This window comes from Anolis carolinensis, chromosome 2 (genome assembly GCF_035594765.1).
Source record: "Anolis carolinensis isolate JA03-04 chromosome 2, rAnoCar3.1.pri, whole genome shotgun sequence".
NCBI lineage: Eukaryota > Metazoa > Chordata > Lepidosauria > Squamata > Dactyloidae > Anolis > Anolis carolinensis.
The window spans coordinates 270,524,961-270,547,746 of NC_085842.1; the positions used below are offsets into that span (position 1 = coordinate 270,524,961).

At 36.9% G+C, this 22,786-nt stretch overlaps 1 protein-coding gene across 2 annotated transcripts in view; it reads left to right on the forward strand.

Moving 5' to 3' along the window:
* The window catches only part of efna5 (ephrin A5), a 225,781-nt gene extending 204,086 nt beyond the window's left edge, over positions 1–21,695 (forward strand). The window contains exons 3-5 of one of the 2 annotated variants that reach the window (XM_003222988.4): positions 7,969–8,037; positions 8,435–8,515; positions 17,400–21,695. In XM_003222988.4, coding sequence (XP_003223036.3) covers positions 7,969–8,037; positions 8,435–8,515; positions 17,400–17,521 — 272 coding nt within the window. In that variant the 3' untranslated portion in view covers positions 17,522–21,695. The remainder of the gene's footprint in view (positions 1–7,968; positions 8,038–8,434; positions 8,516–17,399) is intronic. The other variant, XM_016994844.2, reaches the window with a different exon arrangement.
* The last annotated feature ends 1,091 nt before the right edge of the window (positions 21,696–22,786 follow it).

Sequence of the window (22,786 nt, forward strand, 5' to 3'; positions counted from 1 at the left end):
GTCTAGGGTTGACACTTGACCTCAGCTGAACCTATATTAGATTACTCCTTCTTGCTTCTTACCAGATTCAATTCTAATTTACAGAGGTTTTAGGTCAAATAAAGTGTTATTTATTTAACCAAGCTTTATATGTCTGGTTTCATTATTCCATGATTGATCATAAAATAATTTACAGGATTTGGTACTGCAGTACACATTGTTTCAGATTAAATTGGGAGGATCAATTTAAATTTATGAAGTATGAGTCTTTCAAAGGGCTGTTAGCTCTGATAACTAGATAGACTGTGAATCATAGTGCTGTTGAATATAATTTACTGGCAGAGCACCTAAAGTTTTTATTGATCGTGTTTTACTAATTAGAACAGCAAATGTTTGGAAACATTCTCGATTACAAGGATTGTCTAAACGAAGTCTGCTTTAAAATTAAGCAAACATAAGACAGGTCAGTAGCCTTGGAGTCCTGAATTAGACTATGTTTCCTTGTATTTGTCTCTGGGTCTGTCCTCTAGCAGAGTCATGTTAACAGTCACAATAGTTACCCATAACTACTTGACCTAAATTGTTGTCTTGAATTTATGTGCTGAATCTGATTTTTCCCTGAACACAGTATAGTCTGAAGATACCAGGTGCTGTAAACTTTATTTCAGGGGAAGAAACTAGCAAAACCACTGCTGAGCATTCCTTACTTGAGAAAAACCCCATGAAATCCATATTACTTGATATAGAGATCCATTAATTATTCCTACATTTGCATCGGCTTGTGCCAGCAGGGAGAAGACAACCTGTGAGGTCACAAAAGCATTCATATAACAAACATTTTTGGACAGCATCTTCCAGAATCCTCTCCTTCTCACTATCTACTCCCTCTCACTCTTAAGCTCCAGGAAAAATCTTAAGACCTGACTATTTAAGCAAGCCTTTGGGAATTAATATGACCCATAAGTATGACAAAATCTGTATAAGAATGGCGAAAGCAATTGGTTTAATGTTTACAAAGCTCCGTTGGTGCTAGATCTTTGATATGTTTTATTCATTTGAAATGATTTATAATTGATATGTATATGTTTTTTACAGTTTTATAATATGTTGAATCTGGCATTGAATTATTGGTATAGTTTGTCAGCCACCCTGAGTCCCCCTTGGAGGGTGAGAAGGCTGGGGTAGAAGCACAGTAAATGTCATGCCTGTGGGATTCTGGGAGTTGTCATCTTCAAAAAGTATTTTTAGAGAATTTTGCCCTTTTCTCACTAAACATTTCAATAAACCTAGTGATAGGAACTTCATAAGACAAACAGAAATAGATGCTACATGCAATATCCTTGTATGTTACAACTGGCATTTAAAAAGTGTCCAGTTGTCTGACATCTGCAGTTATATTTTCTGTAGAAGCTGGTGGTCTGATCACTTTTCTTTGTACAAGTGTTTGGGTGTTTGGCTCAATTTCTATTTTTTTTTTTTTTTTAGAAAATGTACAAGACAGATGTTTTTGAGTTTCTGTCAACATTTATTGCTGCAACTTCTGCAGCTGGCATCCTCATGTTTCTTGCTTCAAGATATCAAAATCTTCCACTTTTGTCAGTACGTTGACCCTGCTGATGATTAAATGTGGAGATACAGCAGACTAGGTGAGATCAAATGTTACCAGCAACTTAAGTAATTTCCTACAGCTACATAGCAAAGCAATTTACTCAGGATGAATGCTTGAGAAACCAGGTATCAAGGATGAGCAAGTAACAAATGTACAAGACTAAGTCCTCATGAGCAATCAGATTTAGACACAATTTGACATTTAATTCTTCCATTGAAAATGGAGTCATCACAGAGGCACAAACATTCTTTGAGTGCGTAGCTTCTGAAGGATTCTTTTGTGTGTGAAATAACTAGTCTGAATGTGGATTTTTTAAAAAAATAAATAAAAATAAAACAGCAATAAATACTTTAAAGAACTTTTGTCAGTACATTTAATTCCTTTTTCAGGATCACATTCATTCATACTTTTTGTTGGCTCATTACATTTCAGGAGACTTTTTCAATAGCATTTATGTTAATGTGAAACTTTTTTCTGTTTGCATTGTGAGAAGAATATTAATGCTTAATACTGCATTTACCTGCCTAATCTACATACATTTGTGTTGTACTGTAAATCACACTAAACCCTACAGGGGAAAGGCTCGGCTCTGCTAACAACTAATAGGCTATCTTTTCTTTTGACTCTGCAAATTGAGAAATATTGCCTGTGGCAAACATAATGGGAAACTGCATTTTTAATGCTCCCACACAGACTCATTTCTTTAGAAAGAAGGAAGCAGATGGCTGTTCTTAAAAATGAAACTTCCCAAATCTCCAGGGTTGACATAGGGTATTAGAAATTTTGGTGCTTCTGGCTATCAGAATTAAGATTTGAGGGTTAGATGAGGTCATGTGGATCTTGGATTTGACTAATGAAAATGGTATTGTGCTTGAAATAGCCAAAGGCAAATTGTTGCTATAAATACTTTCAGAACTCCCCAAAGAGCTTATCCTTATAAGTAATTTAGTAATACTGTCTGAACCTGAATTTCAAACTTATCTCATTTATGATGAGGATGGTTCATCTCTCTGCTCATTTTTTGTTCTTTGATGCTGCCGACTATGGGAGAGTGGGTTTGCTTGGCTGGGTTTTGAGACTTCTAGGTATCTATTCCAGTTTTGTAGACAGCTAATTTTTAGAAAGAGAAAAACGCTTGGATCAGATTTCATTCTCCCAGCAAGGAATGACATTCTAATGGAGCTAATATTTCTACTTGGTTATTTTAAGACGAAGCAGGTGCGTCTAGGTTAGTTCCCATCATTCAGCATGTTGGGTTTACATCTGGCCTTGTGACATTATGGCAGAGAGAAGGGAATCCTCAAATAAGCTATTCAGTATTGTAGATGGTTTGCCATAGATAGACTAAGAAATGGAAAGAGAGAAAAATCACTTAGGAGAGAAAAATAAATGCAACAAGGATACATTTATTTGTCCCTGCCACAGCTGCTTGGAGAATAAATTATGATAATCCTCTTTCAAGGGATATTTTGAGTGGCCATAGAGCAGGACCTGGATATACAAAAGACTAAGAACATTGCTTACTGTATCTGTCTATCAATGGCTGTAGTTTCATTTGCCTTTTTCAGAGATACTTCAACATTAATTTCATTTTATATAGAAGAATTATAAATATGATGTATGTATATACAGTGAAGGGTGAAGGAGAGTCAAACAGCCCCTTGAAATATTCTATTTTTTAAAAAAATGGGGAAAGATTTTTCCAAAGTAGCAAATCATCTAGTTGTGACCCAAGAGTATCTCCATCTCATAGGAGATCTTTCTCTAATATGAAACCAAGGTGATTCAGATTTTTAGTTAAAACAAAATACAATTAAAACAATAGATTGTAACAAAGTTTAAAAACATTTAAATGAAAAAAACATATTAAAACATTAATTTAAAAAGTTTTAACATGTAGTTAAAATATAATTATGATAAAAATACAAATATAGCACACCCCAATTAAAACACCCTTTTCATCAGGCAATTAACACTAATAGGCCTGAGTAAGTAGAAAAGTCTTCACCTGCTAACAGAAAGAGGGTAGAGAAGTGATCAGTTTAGTTCCCCTTAGGAAAGAATTCTATAATCTGGGACCAGCCACTGTTTATTTTTTAAATAGTGTTTGGTTAAATTCTATTTTGATATCTATGGCATTTAGGTTTTATATCATATACTGCATTGATTTTAGCACTGTTTGCCACTTTGAGTCTCTGTTAAGAGAAAAGGCGACCTACAAATAAATATAATAATAATAATAATAATTCTCCTGTGTTCTCATGAAGCATGCCTATGAATGAACATCTTAAAACATGCCAGTTCTCCCCCAACCATCTTAGAATGTAGGCAGGCTCATTATGGTAAGGTACAGTTTTTTAGATGGTCTGGAACCAAGCTGTACAGAACTTTATAGGTCTTTATGGAGGTGTTTAACCAGATGAGTGCTTCCTTGTAGAATGTCACCCCTTAATAGTACATTGCAGAAGTGATGCCAAGCTACAGACATGATACCTTTGTTTTAAATAAAAGAAGCAAAGAAAGGTGAGGAGAAAGAAAAAGAAAGAAAGGCAGGTAGATAGACTGTGAAAATTGCTCTGTATGAATGTTCCTGCATATGTGCTGCTATGTATGTATATCTAGTCTGTGGGACCACTAAGAATTTTAAAGTATTGTATCTTTTTTTCAGAACCTAGATTGGGGGAAAGGTTTTAAATAATAGATTTTTTTAACCTCTCAAAACCATACAAATAATTGCAGTAAAAATGTTGTCATTTGTGGTATAAAGGGTTAGAACTAGCCCAGGGTTTAATCCAATATGATGTTTGCTGCCTTTTGTTGTGGTAGAAAGAAAGCCAATGGAAATTAATGTCTTTCTGTTTTATCAGAGGGGAAAAAACACCAGGTAATATGCAGAACAGTAAATCTCATGTTCTCTCCCCCCCCCCCACCTTAAAAAAAGAAGAAGCAATGAATAGGTTCTAAGGTTTGAATGTAAACACTAACACTCTGCTTTTGAATATTCCAAAAACTCCATTCAGTGTCATTTGTAAAGTCATTCCCAAGGCTGGATGGAGCAGGAAATAATCAAATGCACTTTTTTGCTTAGGCTAACAGAGGAAGCAATTTAGTTGTGTCTCACATCCAAGTTTTCAGGTAAAGAATACAATGTTCCTATCTTGTTAAGCAGCCTGCTCCAGTCTGAGAAGGATTTGTGTAGTCATCATGGGCCACAGGAAGAACCCAATTTCCTGGAAGCCCCTGCAGAGTACAGTTCTGTGCCCTGTAACACATCAGTTACTGTAGATGTCATAGAGCCCCCCCCCCCCAAGCTTTGATTTAGTGGAGCTCAGACAGCTGTTAGCACTTCTTAACTGCTTGTCAGAGTATGGCACAGACCTGGGAAGCATCACTGCTGTACGGTTGTGTTTGTGATTTTAAAAGACACTTTAATGCATGTTGGTTTTTCCATTTGAACCTCTGCTTCACTTTTTCTTGGTTTCTTCCTCTCCCTCGTAAACCTATCTATCTTTTTTCAGAAAATATCAACGTATGGAGGGAGGAGTGATTCATAATGCTTAAATCAGGGAAAATATAAGGAGAATGAAAAAGGAAGAAAGCGAAACAGCATCATGCAACTTTAAGTTTACAATATGCATTGTGGTTGGGGGAGAAAAGATCAAAACCATGGAATACGTGGAAATATTTGGAATGAGCTAAAATGTTAGGTGATGACAATTACCCTTGTTTTGTAAAGCAGCACATGTTTTCTTTAAAGAGCAGGTCTTCTCTTAAATCCCCATAAGCCCCACTTACTTGAAGGTTATGGCTTTGGGTTATTGGTAGACTGTGTGTCATCAGGGTCCATTATAAGTCTGTCATAAACACCATCGCTCAGTGCCTTATCTCAATGGCATTTTTAGTCTTTTAAGTCCTCAAGTTTACTCAGCCCTTCCAAGCCAACTAGCTAAGGCAGGGCATTCATGAATTGTGGCATTCATCTTCTAGTGAATAGATTAGTTTTGTTGTCTCTACTTCTGCATCCTTTCTTCTTGCTGAACAGTATATTTCACCTTATCTACTGTATCTTTGCAGCATGTTGTCATCAATAACAGCAGTTCATTAAATGGCATATCATTTTGAAATGTATTTGTCGTGCAATGCTTTTGACACGAAATAAATAAATAAATTAAATGGCATAATCTCAGTTATATTATCTGTATCCACTGGTATACTCCTAAACCATCTAGACAGAATGACACATAGACACAAAACATTCTATTTTCCTAAAACAGTCTAGGCCACTGCTTGGAATATTAAATAAAAAGTTACATCACACAATAATAGAATACTGTTCATTAATTTCTTGGCAAACTAATATTCATGTTGTTTTGTTAGTCCTTAGCAATTTGAGATACATGAAAGCAGATACATAAATCTCTTTCTCATAAACGAAGATATGTACATTTCACATCATCACATTGTCTGGGATATATATTGCCATAAAAATACACAGAGGAGGAAATTATATATTTTTCAGTGATAAAATTGTTTCACATTGCCTCTGAATGAAGAAGCAACATTATTTTGTTAATACAAATGTATTAACTTCTTAGGATATTATGTGTTATTTTCACCTGTCATAAAGTTGACTTCAACATATGATACTCCTGTGAATTAATGAGAGACCTCCATTTGTCATATTATCAGTGATGATGCTCAGATCTTGCGGACTCGTGGTCATGGCTTCCCTGATTTTCCAATATCTATAAAGAGGAGTCTTCCTCTTTTCCTACTGCCTTCTTCCTTACCAAGCATTATAGTCCTTTCTCATGAGCCATCTCTTCCAAAGTACAAAGCATGTCCAAAGTACAAAGTTCAGTATTGATTTACTCTAGGACTCAATTATGATCTGCAGCATTTAATGAATTTTATTAAATGAAACTTCTACTTCAAGTCACTTTTTGATCCTGGTCTGCACATATCATTTAGCACCAAATACTTCCTAAAATCTAAGGCCTCTTTTGAATCTCAGGTTTTGCATCATTTTTACATATTTTTTTTCAGTGCTAATACTTGGGTTGAATCTTTTGTAAAATTAATGATTCCCCAGAAATTTCCAATGGAAGAATGAGAGAAGAGACAACATTTGTTATATTTGCTAGTTTTTTTCTTTGTACAATCACCCTTAGAAAATCTGTTCCAAGCAGTTGATAATAACTTTAAAGCATAGTGAGATGACACAGGGAGTTACAGGAGGAAGGAAGAATTGGAAAAATTACCCCTCTTTCTCTTGTGGGAATTTCTGCTGAATGTTATTCCCTCTATGTAAGTGGAAGGAACTCTTTGGATCCAATTCCTTATCCCCTGAACAAAGATGTCTAATTCTGGCAGAAATCAAAATATTGATCAAGCTGAACTAGCAACATAAAGTCTTCAGCCCCATCAGAATTCTGTGCATTGTTACTTTTGACTACTTATGGAAAGGATGTGTTTGCCTGTGAAAGTGATGGGTAAAAATGATTTTACCCTGCTAAGTATTTGAAAGAAGGTCACGAGAGTTGGATCTTAACCTTCTGCATTAACCTCTGTGCCTAGAATACTGATTTGCGCATTCATGAAGTCCTTACAAAACAGCTTTTTCCTCAGTGTGTACATGCTTGTTGAGTGCCTTGTGCGTTTAACTTTCCTTATAGTTTAAATTCAAGGGAAAAAACTGACAGCTGACAAGAAGACTGGTCTAGAACCACTGCTCCCAGAAATATTGCTTTTCTAGGTGCAGGAGATGATATAATTGAGGGGATTTTTTGCAGCTTGAAATGGTACAGTCCTTGCATAATTTTCATAGTGTTTCAATTGATTCTAGAAAAGCAAGCATTTTGATTTTTGATTGGCTTATAGCAAAATCCTGTTTTTCTGGCCTTATCCATTGCCATAATTATTTATTATTGTTATTGCCATAATTATATTCCTCCTTGCTGCAATCCTGAAGAAATTTCTCCTTCCCAGGCTATTGATTAGCCTCAGGTAGAAGGTATATACTGACATCCAGAAAGTTGCATTTAGTTTACATTTACACATACTCTGAATTCCAGTTTACAAGTCACAATTGTAGAGATTTTGTTTTTCTTTTTTGGAGAAGCATGTTTGTGGTCAGTGGGCCAATTTTGTGACTCCCGGCCTCCCTTATCATCATCTTTTTTTTGTATTATTACCTAATTTATGAAGAAAAAACAGGGAAGTTATAACAGTTTACTTGTTATTCAAATGATTCCAAACATTTACGTTCTTGCTTTATTTGTGTGCTGGAGTTGTGTTACTTTGCGAAAAGAAGAATGTTGGGAATTATGTTTGTAAGACAAAAATTTACCATGTGTCCCCTTCCATTTTCTTCTCAACAGCCTCTGCAATCCCAGATAATAATGGAAGGAGGTCCTGTCTAAAGCTGAAAGTCTTTGTACGACCTGCAAGTAAGTTCTTTAGCTCTTGCTTTAGAGGGTGGCTTTATAGCGCATGCTTTGTTTGGTCTGGTAAACAGCAGTGAAACTTCTTTTTTACTTCTTAAATTCTGTGTGGTATCTGTTCTGTATAGCGGCATTTTTTCTGTTGATTTCACCATATCTTTTATCATTTTTTCACAAAGCTTTTTTCTTGTTTTAATTACATACCAGTTGCTAACTTGTTGTTTCTTATTCTGTTGTACAAAAAGACAATTGTTGTGGCATTTGGAGGCGTGCCACAGCTAAGATATAAATACATACATATAATAGAAGGAGAAATCAGATAGTTCAACAAAAACAAGGAAAATGGGGAATTTAAGGGTGTTCTCACTAACATATTTGGCTGTTATCTCTATTTTTGTTATAGACAACTGTATGAAAACTATAGGTGTTCATGATCGTGTTTTCGATGTTAACGACAAAGTAGAAAATTCATTAGAACCAGCAGGTTAGTATGCTTAGAGAATTTCTTTTAACCAATGCCTCTGTCCCCCTGATGCCTTGCTTCTCTTTCCCTCTTTCCTCTGCATGGTTTGCATGGTAAAATGACTCTGCTTTTGCTCATTTCTCGCAGTGCTAATATTGCTTATGATATATCTCATTTGCTAATGCTAGTTTCCTCTTGTAACAGATGTGAGGCAAAGTATGCTTTTTTCCATGACAGCTTATTTACTCGAACATGACATCCCAAAGTTAAAAGAATTAGTAGTATTCTGTCCCCATTCCCACCTCGTTTTTATAGTAAGTTGCTGCAACACAATATCCATTCAGGAAGTACCTATGTAAGAGAGAAAATGTGTATGTGTATATAAAAATATTATTTGTGTATTTGTTTGCTGTGTTCATTTAAAAAATCTAAATTTCTGGGCGTTCTGCCAACAACATGCAGCAGGTGAAATAATGTTTTCCTAAATACTATTCTCTCATGGGTATCAATTTTTTTTGTTCATATTGCACCCTTTGCAAAGATGTCACTGTTTGAGCTATGTGACTTCACAAGTATCCAGAAGAGTCTGATGAGTATAATCAAAATCACTGTCAGCTTTAAACCAATGAATTTTTTCCTGGTTATGATCTGTCCTTCTGTGAACGTGGAGTAATATGTAGAATAATCCCTTTGATATGAGTGGATCCATATTGGATCAGAACAAAGAACTATCATCCAAAATCCAAAATTATGTTTATATAGTGGTCAACGGGTTCCTTATGGGAAGCCATAAGCGGGGCATGAAAGTATCTGCACACTCCATTTTGTACTCTCAAGCAACTGAGGCTCAATCTACACTACCAAATAATGCAGATTGAACTACATTATATCATCAGTGTAGATGCATATAATGCATATTGAACTGGATTATATGAGTCTACACTGCCATATAATCCAGTTCAATGCAGTTAATCTGCGCTCTGAAACTGCATTTTAGGGCACTGTAGATCCAGTCTGATATGAGAGAATTACTTCCTTTGATTCTAGAAGTGATCTATGCCCATCCTGGCTGTAAAGCTATTGAAGTTCCCATGCTTCAATGAATTTTTCCAGGCCCCTTTTAAGTTGACAGTCATAGCTACATTCACGTGGCTGTGCATGCCACAGTTCAACTTTGTGTTGCATGAAGAAGTGCTTCTCTTTATCTGTCCTGTATCTCCTATCATTAACTTCAGTGAAAACACAGATTCTCATATTAGGAAGAAAAAAAAACAGGGGAAATCTTTCTCATATCATACATCATTTTATATTCATGCAGATCCTTGAAACCTAAGTAAATATATGAATGTATATTACTGTACAGGCTCATTATTTATTGGTTGTTTTTAATTGGCTGTTCAATTCAAATGCTTTCCTACATATACCCACAGTTAGGTTGAAACCTTGTTAGTAAACATTATTACATCTTTCTTAAAACCAGTGGCATCAAGAGCATACATAAGTCTCACCATTAAAAGAATATTCAAATGCATAATTTTAACTGTATTGTGCTCATTAAAATATGTATGTGTCTAAGTGTGCATGAATTCATGAGTGCAAGAATTCAGGTAAACAAATTGTCAACTGACTGTATACAAGGAACCATGCTGTACAAATAATTACTTTCAAAACATTTATTTTTGCAAGCCTTTTTGTTAGAAGGCACTTCAGAAGACCTTTCTGACTGGTGAGAATTTGGAATTGCCCCCCCCCCCCCCCACACACACAAATATTGTTTTAGAATGAAAATGCCAAGGGAATTTTTATACAAACCTGATCATATAATGTGTCTGCAGACATTATTTTTACCTAGTTAGATTCGAGCAACAAATGTCCATATAGTATTTATTGTTTTTTTCAAGCCTTTAGCATGGAAAACATTTTCTTCTACACCTGAGTATATGTTTATCCTGTCACAGAATTTTATTAGATTTCCCCCTTTGATTGCTTCTCCTGCGGAACTTAGAAAGCCTCTTGCTTGCTATCACAGAGAATGAATGGCAAGCCAACCGTTTTCAAGGGGCCATTACTTTGTTCTCTATGTTAATATTAGCAGTTTGTCTTTAAGGTCCAATGCCCTTAATTATTGTTAAGAGGTAAGGAGTGTACCACAGGATTACACATTTCTTCCTGCCAGCCTTTCCTTCTTGCATGTGAATTTTCTACCTCATTTTCCCCATTGACTTTAATCACAGTTAATGCTAACTAGGAGAGTTTTAACATTCATGCCCCAGGATTAAAAAAAGAAAAACAACTTGCATCGAGTGAATTGTGGGGCACTGTGTGACACTGTGAAAATGTATTGCTTGACCCTATGTATGGCTAGTAGTAGAGTTAGCATTGTGATTATAGCTAGGCTTCAAAGAAGATATAAATATTCTTCTTGTTTTTCCTAAGTGAACTGAGAAGCCCAGTGTGGTCTCACTTCAGAAAAGGGCTGACATACTGACATCTAAAATACGTTGCTTATCAATATTATAGTTTGTCAAAAAACAGTGTGAAATATTTTGAGCCTTTAGCATTGAGTCAAAATAGCATTCCCTGTAAAGCATGGTAGAATTATTAGGGCCATTTGCTTCTGATCCATTTTATGAACATGGCAAGTAGCTGAAATTAGGGGAAATTTTGGAGAACTGTCCAGATGTCTTTGTTGCTGAATTGTCGGTCTAGTTCCATGTAGTCTTTTGAAGTCAGCTTAAACTATGATTAAGAGATGTATTTTATGTGAAAGAGAGGAGTTTTGAATCGGTTACGCATGCAAAGTCCTAGATTATATCACCATAACAGTTAGCTGGAGTGTAGTAGCAAAATAGAATGACCATAGTTGGGTATGAGTAACCTTTATGTTCACTAGTGAGGAGGCAGCCAACCAAAGACGCATACTGTGCGGTCATTGTGTCACGTTGTTAAATTATATTTTCTAACGTTTAACCCAAATTTTACATTCTCTTTCCCTCTCCCCCCCCACTTTCTCAGAAGAAATATGAAAATTGGGAAAGTGAAAATATTTTGCAACTTTCCAAACTAGCTTCTTTAATAATTCCTTGTATGCCTCCCCCAGTATCACTTTTGCTGCTGCCTCCTTGTAGTTTGTTAACTATCCTGACCTGCTTTACTGTTATTGTAATATAGGCATCATTGGCCTTTTGAGCCACAATATGATAGTGGGTTTAAACCTATACTAACCTCTATAACCTTTGTGTTATCCAGCTATCTTCTCTCTTATACCTGTACATTTTTGCAAAAAGAAAGTGATTATTTTGATGCATATACAATCAAAAAATTTCCTTCTTTCATATGGCAATTAACTCTATTTTAAAAACAATCCCTTGTGCAAGAATGTTTCAGTGTTCTTAACTTAATACATATAGAGGCACCTAATTCTTTCAAGCTGATTATTTTTTAGGTTGGAAACAATGGCTGGATTTATTTAACTATTCTTTACATAGGCCCACTGAATTCCACTGGATTTAAATTAGTCATGACTAAATTAAGTTCCATCCATTTCAGTGATCTCCCTTAAGCATGATTTAAAGCTAAATCTGCCCAATAGTTCATGGCAAAAGAAATCTCAGAATTATTATCAGTGAATGCAACATTTCCAGTTTAGATTTTTCAGAAGTGTAGAACAATATCAACTGTGGAAGTCCTTTTCTAATCCTGATATTTTAGGGCCCTTCCAAACAGGCTGTAATTCCAGGATCTGATCCCAGGTTTTCTGTTTATCCCAGATTATCTGGCAGTAGGCACTCCTATAATCTAGTTTAAAGCAGAAAACTAGGGATCAGATCGTATATATAGGGCCTGTCTGGAAGGGCCCTCAGACAGATTAGGAATCTTTAGCAGCTTTAAGAGTTCTTAAAATGTGACATCCAATGCAAAGTCTTAGTGAAGAATAGTTGTACATAGATATAACTAGACAAAAACACACTTCATTTGATCTTATAAGAGCTTTCTCATGGAAAAGAAGCCTAAGCCTTCCTTTCAACTCTGATGACAAGGCAGATTCCCTCTGCATCCCTGCCTGTTTAGAGATGCTACTCACTGAGATGCAACCCATTAGTAGGTGAACATATTGCAGCTTGTAAATAAATGTGCAGCAAAGTCTGTTCCCACTGAGGCCTAAGCATTTCATAGGAGAAAGTATCTTATAATAGTTCCTAGATTGCTAACAGCTTTCCAATAGCATCCTGCTTCATTAACAAGAATAGTTCTGCTGGATTTTGCTGCCTAAACTGTGTTCTAATGTGCAAGCTATATACATTTGTAGTTTGCATGTTCTCAAAGGATGAAGTGTGGATACAAATCAGGTAATTGCTTGTTAGTTTCATTTGTTAATTTGTTTTATAAACATTTATGTTCTTCCTTTTAATATTGTGTGTGTGTGTGTGTGTGTGTGTGTGTGTGTGTGTGGAATGAAACATAAAATACATCTATTAATATAGCAATAAGTGTAAACTGAAAATAATACAATCAAAAGTGAATTCAATGCCATCAAAAACTTGGGCAAATCCAGGTGCTTTTAGATTAAGTTCAAGAATTTTTGGCCTTCCAGATGTTGTTGGCCCACAACTTCAAGCAGCCCTGGCCAGTTAAGCTGATGAAATGCTGAATGCTGTAACTCAACATCTGGAGGGCTACATGATTCCTGCTCCTGTATTATAGTAAAACTTTAGTTCCTGGTAGGCACCATTCTCACTTTCAAAGAGAAAGGCACCCAGATTGAAGTGTGCTACAGAAGATCATAATACACGTAAGCAAGTTATTGATAATGGTGGGAACAAATTGATTGAGTGAAAGGTATAGAACTGTAACTGTAACTAATTTTTAAAAGTAATTTTATAAGCTCCAGTCAAAATTAATTCCTTAAATTATGCCCAGAAATAAACTTGTGGACAGCTTTATTAGCATTAGGATGACTTAGACAGACTCTATAGGCCAGGTCAATAATCTAGCCAACATATTCTGAAATGCTCAATCTAATAGAAGCACTCTTTGTTAACCATAATTAATTTGGTATTACCAGGGTTTGCCTAAGTGTTGTAATATCTGGGTTCCTCAGAAAATGTCACAATTTTCTAAAGCTAGTGAAAAGCATCCTAGACGTCACTTGAGAATTCATCACATACCTTCTCAGTATGTATACACCTGCCTTTAAGTCACCTGTTGACTTATAACAACCCCTTGAATTTCATAGTGTTATCTAAGGTAAAGAATATTTTTGCCAGTTCCTTCCTGTGAAACATAGCCAGCGCCTATTATATTCTGCCAAGCTTTAACACAGTTGGCTAATCATCATCAGCAATAGATATTTACCAACCGAAAGGTTGGCAGTTTGAGCCCAGGTTGGAATGAACACTTTACCTTCAGCCCAGCTCACTGTCCACCTAAGCAGTTCGAAAACGGCTGTGAGTAGAGAAATCAGGCACCGCTTAAGCAGGGAAGGTATTTTACGGCACCATAAAAAGCAAATACCAGAAAATGCCAGGAAATCAAAGAACAGGAGGAAAAATATGTGATCAAGGGCTCATTGTCATAGAGGATGGAGTGACAGCACCCTCCTGTGGCTGGAATTGAGCACCTCCAGGACGCCAAAGTTGGAAAATTCTGACATATATCTTTATCTGTTGTTTGTCCTGTATGTCTAATGGCGTTGAATGTTTTCTGTGTATATGTCCTGTGATCCACCCTGAGTCCCCTTCAGGGTGAGAAGGGCAGAATATAAATCCTGTAAATCAATTCATTAATTATTCATTGGCATTCTCCCATCCAAGTACTCATGAAGGCCTGGGTCTGCTTAGCTTCCAAGATCAGTTGGAATCAGAAGAGTATTTATTGCTTAATAATTGGGAACTCAATTAAGGTTTTGCACATTTTTGTACAAAATTAGAACCCCAAAGAAACATTAATATTTGGGAGGGAAGCTGATTTTTACTTACATTTTTATTTGTAAAACATTCACCTGTGAACCTATCCTTCATAAACTCTACACAAACACAACCTGCCACCATTGCAGCAATTATATTAAGGGTTTGGGGCAATTCAGTAGTGTACTCAATACCATGTAATGATAGTGAGTGGGACATAATGCTATTTCACACATTCATATTATCTTATGGTAATAATTAAGGTATGTTTTAAAAGATTTATTATTATTTATCATTCTTACAATTTAATTGATGCCCTTGTCAACATTAGCCATATGCTTTAGCTCCATCTCAAAGGTTTGGCACTGGGTCATTTACATTCCCCACCATTATCACCACTACCATTGAATGTTAGGTTTTGTTACAAAATTAGTTGGGAAGTCTTCTTGCTTTTGAACTATACTGTTCCATGGAGGGCTGTTTATTTTATTCAGTTTTTGAGAAATGTAAGCTTCACAAGGCACACAGAACTAGTTGCTTGTTCTTTTGAATCCTAGTGATACTAATTGCGCTGTGAAATTAGGAAACATTATGGGAAAGGTCAGCTAGGGCTTTGGAGTGAGCTACCTTCACTAGGTTGATGACACTCAGATTTGTTCCTCTCTCTTAATTGCTTGGTACTGGTCAGTACTCAACATGGTAGTAGACCGGACGAGCTTGAAGAAGCTGAAAATAAATCCATTCAAGACAGAGATGCTGTTAGTCAGTGTAAAATCTGCTACAAACTGGTTTTTGACTTGTTCTCAGGGATATAGTACACTCCTGGAAATAACACATCAATAGACTCCAAGACCCTACCGTGTTCTTAAGTTCTTTCATGTACTAATGATAGTGAGGGATGTCTTGCAGAGCTGTGTATAGTATATAAGCTGCCCCAGTTCCTGAGTTAGTCTTAATTTGAGAAGAAATATTCATGCCTTGGTTGCATTGGCAATTTTAGCATCTTGTACTTTTAAAAAGTACCAGTAGCTTCAGTTGATGCAAAAAGCCACCAACTGATAGATTGTATGATGATCACCTTGCTTCAAAACTGAAAAGAAAATCTGCATTGGTTTCAAAGTCTTCTCCTGGTTCAGTTTAAGTTGTTGAACTTTGTTTTCATCACTAAACAATTTTGTGCCTGTTTGTCAGAAAGTCTGTCTGTTTCAGTACAAACGTGCCCAGTTATTAAGATGTGTGAGCAAAGCTCTTTTGAGGATGCACCGCCATCGTCCCGAGCTTGCAGGAAGCCTTCATGTCTTAATTTTTGGAAAAGATTTTTCCCTTGGACCATTTTGACACTTTGGTACAATTTTGACACCCATCCACACATTGTTCTAATGTTTTTAGTTCTTTCCAAATGAACATATCACTGTTTTAGTACTTCATTGCCAGTATAACTCAAAACTATTTTATACTTAACCAGATCATTGGTTTATCTGGCTGAGTATTTGTACTTGATTGGGTTTGCAGTCCCCTGAGTAGCCTAGTAAAATATCTCATGTATGAATCAATTAAAGCTTCTGTTAAAAATCATTTTTCTCAGTCTCCATGCGGCTACAAGGTTCCTTTAAATATTTGATACCGAAACAGGTTAACATGACTATGCCTTTTAACTCTAGTAAAAAGGTTTTAAAACATATTGGATAGGAATGCAGCTCAAGTGATTCTTCTTCAAACTGAGGTCCACCACCCCTGAATGGTTTTAGCAGAGAGAGGGAGCTGCTTAAAGTGGAATATTCTCTCCCAGCTCTTCTAAGGTTGACCAGACTTGATCAATAGTGGCTGCCACCAAGTTCCCAAGATTTCAAACAGAAGTCTCTCCCAGCCAGGGATTTGATCTAGAATCTTTATAAACCCAGGGAGTTACAGCCTTTGTTGTTTGTCCAATACCTTTGAGCTATAACTCATGTCTGCTTTCTCAAATGTTATCAGAACTGTTCCAATGTGGTGATAATTCAGAGTTTGAGGAGTTCCCCAGATAGTCAGCTGCTCCAGCAGGCTTTCCTTGGCATGATTTAATGCTTCTGCACTACTTCACTTCTGTAATGAAGGAGAACCATCAGTAACTCAAGGGAAACTAATAGAGCTCAATTGATCTAACCAACAATAATAATATGGAAAAGATGCCAAAGACCTATGAGTCCAGCATGGTATTATCACGGTGCCTAACCAGATTCACATTTGAATCCCACAAAGATCAAAGTATCATCTTGCATTTGTTTCCCAGGAACTGGTAATAATAAAAGTATATTGCCTCTGACAATATAGTTTGGTCATAACTAACAGCCTTTTATAAACTTTCCTTCATGAAACAGTATAACTCTTTATTTGAATCCAACCAGATCAGTAGCAATTACTACATCTTATGCTTTGGGATACCACAGTTTAACTATACGACGTGTGAAGAATGTGTTCCTTTGAGACCTTTCCCAATATTTCCACTAATAGGTGTTTGCTTATATTGGCTTTTCTTGGATTTCTTTAAAAGAAAAAAAATGTACACTTTTGGAAACATGTGTTTAACTCAGAAGTGGACAACATCCTCTGTCTATTGAGCTCTCCTTCATGCCCTCTCTTCTGACACTAAAACCATCTTCATGGTGTCAACTGTTTGCAGCAGAGCATCTTGAAAAAGCTAGATTCTCCCCTCCTTAGGCACAAGGTGTAGGGTGAGCTTGCAGCATAGTTTAAAGCAAAAATCTGTTTGCATATCACATTGTTAAATAATGTGTCTTTTTGCTCTTGTTGCTGTCAAGTTTAAAAGCAAAGAATAGCATTTAGCAGGATCTGAGTGTTGAGAGGCTCCAAGACAGCCTTCTGGTCTAAATTCTATGCTAGGTCTATCTTTAAAAATCACAAAATTTGTTTGACTGTGCTGAAATGTGCTTATGGCATTATCTGTAGTGCTCATTAAGGAGGCAAAACTTCATTAGAATGTATGTTTTCTGTTTGAACAGATGACACTGTACATGAATCAGCTGAGCCGTCCCGTGGGGAGAATGCAGCGCATACACCAAGGATATCCAGTTGGCTTTTGGCGACTCTACTGTTCCTCCTGGCAATGCTTTTGACGTTATAGCACATACTCTAGCAAGCTGTCACAGACAACACCAGGATCTTGGAACATCAAAGATCCACTTATCTGCTCATCCTAAGAATGGGACTTTATATTGCTTTTGCAGTTGTTGGTTTTTTTCCTCCCCCAATCTCCACCCCTTCTTCCTCTGCAGCCTGAACTATGAACAAAAATGGGAGAGGCCTTGCTGGCCCTCTTCCTGTTCCCAGTCTTTCCCCAGCCTTCCTTGACCCCTTCTGAAATAAAAGGACTCCAAATGAAAATGCCAAATTTCAATATTGACACTAGTGATTCTTACTTTCCTCTGCAGCCTCTTGCGATACCGCCTCCGTTAGCTTGCTGAGCCATCTGTGTGTGGAGAAGAAAGAGTAATAGCAGATGCAGGCAGTTGGAGGATAAGGAAGTTCTTTGGAAGACCAAGAGGAGTTTTTTCTTTACTCTCTTCAATACAATATTTATTCCTTCTTGTTCAGCACTGTAAGATGATCGCGCAAGGCACTGTGTCACCATGTCAGGACTGGAGGGAAGATATTAAGAATAGATCTAGCATAACACCATTTCCTCCAGGAATTTCTCAGTGAACAGGCTTCTCAGAGAGAAGAGATACTCACTCTTTTGTATGCAACTGCCTTGAAACATCGTTGACAGTAGAACTTGTGCTCCACAACAGAAGCTCTGTCATTAGGGGAGAAAAAAGTGACTACTGAGAAATGCTAGCACAAGCAAGGTCAGATTTAGGAAGCTATGCTGGAGTGTGAGTGCCTCTATTATCTCTCTAAGTGGATAGTGCACACCAGATTACTTTTCTTTTGAAACAGATCACCATGGTGCTATGACATATATATATACTTGCCCTTCAAATGCAAAGAGGCATTTTCTGTAATCTTTTTCCTTTTCTTTTGTGTGTGAATAAAGTGACCTTTCCCAAGGCTGACCTACTAGCCAATAGCCTTGGACACCACTCTGGGTGATGATGCATGCTTAGACGATAACACTGGGTGAAATAAGCCTGATAAAAGGTACAGATTCCCCAGAGTATTCATGATGTGCCTCCCTTGAAAGTTTGGCAATCATTGGAATAAAATGCTGCCAGAGAAGGACCAGGACAGGATGGGAATAGGGGTGAGTAATGAAAAGAATAGGAAAAGTATGTTGAACTTTGGAGTGAACATGCAGGCACAGGTTTTATATCTCTCTTCCTTTCCAACACAGTTGAATAGTAGAGGAAATGTCTTCATCAGCAGGAGATCAACTAGATGGACTCCCAAAGACCTTTAACTATTTTTTTTAAAAGAATCCCCACTAGAATAGAAAATACATTATTTAGGTATACCTTATGCTGAAAGTAAGTATATATGCTTGTCCTATTTAAAGATGATTAAAAGTGGTAAGATTAAGTTAAAATTATGTGATGCTGTCTTGTCTGGTTGAAATCAGGGGTTGAATACAGCCTTGTTAGGGTCTCATAAACCATTTACCAGGAAATGCCTTCTCTATGGATTTCCATTGGCTTACAGTAGGCAGGCCTTAAATTTCACTTGCAAGAAATTGAGTAATGAAAGAGACTATGGAAACAACTGTTTTGGAAAGTTACCTTCCTTCCCCCCTCAGTTTTCCACCCTACAAAGCCTTACAAGAAAGGGATTAGGTTCCACTGTATTTTAACAAAATAATGTAATCATAATTGAATACTAAGGTCTAAATGCAATTGCTGATCCTAACTAGAACAGACCTATTGAATGAATGGGAACTTGGTCAACAGTATGAATTTCTTTGAATAGGTCTATTGTTATTGGGACTAAGTTATATTTAGGCCTAAATTACCATACAAACAGATAGCAGTTTGTAAATGTCTTTTTTTGTGAGAAAAAAATGCAGATTTTTATTTTTTGGCTGAAGGATGTTTAGATCCAAAAATATCAGAAAAGAAAAATAAATACATTTAAGGCACTCTGGGCTTGCCTGATACCATATGACGTGGGCTGCATTTGTAAGCACAGAGATGCCTGTTATTGCACACAAACCAAAAGTGTCACAATCCCCACCGAGGGATGTCACTACTTTCCTCAAAATACAATATATCTTCTCTAGTGTATATACTTGGTGCACACATAGCTAGAAAAGATCTTGAAGACCGTAAAGCAAGATGAAGGGAGTACTGTACACCAAACACCAACTGCAAACCTGAGTAGTACTGATTTAAAAAATATTATTTGATGTTGACAAGGATGATAGCTGTTTCCCCAATTTCATCTCTAATGATAGACTGGACTCACTTTTGTCTCAAGAGCACGTTTTATAAAAACACAAGTTTTCACCGCAGTGAATTCAGCCCTTTGCTTTGCCACAGTGCCACTGGTAAATCTAATGTATAAAAGTGACCGTGTATTACAGTCAAGAGCCTAACTGCTGCACTGCATCAAATGCAAGCCTTGTGGGCAGTAAGTTTACAGGACCTCCATCTTTTGGACAACACTATGGCATCAGGCAACCTCAGTCTGAAGGTGTTTTGAATCTCTGGTGTGTGTGTCTTCTGTTGGCATCTTCAAAAAGTTGCCAGTGTGAAAGTTTACAGCAGCTCTTGTCCCCCAGCATGAAACTGAACATGCAGAATGCCACCACAATGGCCCCTCAACCCAGGCAAGCTGGCCCTGTGTCATCTACTCCTGGTTTGCCAAGGGCTTTGCAAAGGGTAGCAGGGAAATAAGGATTTTGATCTGTTTGGTGGATACTGTGTATCCTTTAATAGACAACAAGGTAACATTTCGTGTTAGTTTAGAGAAATTGTTTTGTACTGTACTTTCTTGGATGGCGAAGGAAAGACAAGTTAAACATAAGAAAAAAATGCAATGTTCTTTAAATTCTGTATTATTAGCAGCCTCTGTTGTATATAGTGTTTGATAATAAAGTATTAATTTGATTCTTATGTCTTTTGTAAGTGAGAAAAATAGACTTTCATGATATTAAAAATTAAATTTTAAAAAAAGTAAACCTACCAGTTATATGACAGATGCAGCTGTCATGGCTATCAAGAACTGAATAACAAGTAGCCACAACAGGCCATCATGCAGGATTCACCCATGCGACCCATTCACCCAGACGCAAGATTTCACAGTGTCAGGACTTGGAGCAGTGTGGCATTTGATGATCAATGTTTTGTCCTCAGTGTTAATGGTCGGAAGTAGGAGTCCTCTGCTAACCTTTCCTTTTGAGGTTGGGTTTCCATTAGCATGTAGATTCTTGAAGGCTTTGGGATTTAATTCTTTTTTTCTTTTTTTTGGTCAGGACGATGATTTTCCAGTTCTTTATCTTTTGCTCATTTGTTTTCATTGGATGGTTTGTTTCAAAAGGGGCCTTGCCAGCATCATATGTGATATGTACATTGACTTGATTTCCCCAAACCAATAAACAACACGGTGTGATAGGGGGTCATATGTAAATAATTTTCTTTCCTAACTAATACTGAGGGAAAGGAACAGTAGCTGTTGAGGGGATCTGATCATTTTTATATAAAAAACTGATATTTATCAAAATTGCTTTACAAAAGCAGTGGCTGTGTCAGTTTTAGAAGTTTTGAAAACATTGGACTCATTCATACTGCAATCAGTTTACATGTATTCGCTAGTTTTACTTTGCAAGTGCCCTGTATCAAATCTGTTCTTTCTCTTCCCTGTTGCCCAACTCCAGCAAGTTCTCCTTTCTCCTTCCACCCCTTTTGGAATTCAGAGTAGTGAATGGGCAGATCTGTTTCTGATTTGGCATTACCAAGTTTTTCCCATGCATTCACCCCCGGGTTTTTCGGATGTGAGACAAATCTCCCTACAATGGGCTTGCTGCCATTGTCTGTACAGTTTAATAGATGCTGGCATGTTGGAGGTTACCCATGAGTTTACAAAATCCGCTTTCCATACTTACTCTTGACACCCTATTAAAACCACTCATTGTGTGTCCTTCTGGGTATGAAAGTCCAGCTCAGTGTGGTCCTGTGCTTGTACTGCCCTGCTTTGCAGTTTCTTTGCACTTATTCATTGAGTGCTGTTTTTGAAATGCTTACATTATATGAACTTAAACAGAAATTGTAAAAAAAACAACAACCCGAAACAAACCCATACAATCTGTATTTGTATATACACGTGTCCGTACAATTATATCTGAATAAAAAATTTAAAGATTTTCATCATTTTAATGGATTATTTCAGGCTATATTTTTGTTGGCTGAATAACACCTTTGTTTCAGAAGCTAGCCAGCTGTCCTTCATCTTAAAACTTTGCTGTGAGTGGAAAGCTGCAAGGAGTACAGCACTACACAGTTCTGAAATGCTTGGAATGCAATTTCTGCATGGTTTGAATACCTGGAGCTGTCACCACCAGGATCTATCTTGACCGGTTTCCTGGCTGCTCTGCCATTCTCCACCCTAAGCATCTGTTTTATAATAATTTCTTGTTCAGGCCGTCTTCCAGTTTCAGGTAGTAGCAATGCAGCTTGATATCTGTTCCACTTTCCTATTTTTTTCTGGTGAAGAGCCATCGCCCCATTTAATATGGACTAGTGTGTCCTCAGGGACTGCAGGCAGTACATGATAAGATTGGAGGCACCTTTTCACTCAATAGACCTAGTTAAATGGGATTGGTCTATCTTGCAGACAGGCTCCATTTTTTTCTCTCCAACTTTTTCTCCACTTCATTTTGGATCCCTCCATCCCTAATAATTTGATAGCAATCACAGTGTGCATTTCCTCAGTATATATTGATTGGTGTTGAATGCCTTGGAGCATCCTTCAGTTCACAGTAGTTCAAAATGGGGGGTTTAAAATTGATTTAAAATAATTGAAGAGGAATGTTAAATCTTAAAGACACGAAATCTCTTGGGAAATCAGGATTGAAGCAAGTGGTCTTTCCTATTGAACAAGCACTGGAAAAATTAAGAGAACTGCCTCCCTTATTTCATCATTTCAGTAGCAATTGTTGCATTTCCTTTATTCTTTGGGTGGATTTACTGAACTCTTGACATGGGTAAAAGGGTTACAACTTCAAAGAAATGATAGGTGCACAAGAATATCAGATGAGTAAAAGGGCCAGGGAGGGTGACACACAAAGAAAGCAGCTGATACACATACACTATGCTGTTCAAAATACACATTTTAATTACACCCATGTCAGTATTAACCTCCTCAAAAGCTTTTTATTACATTTAATTGGTTGACAGGGCAGCAAGTACTAATTATAACTTGCTGTGACTTCTCTTTACAAATTAGGAATGACAGCTCA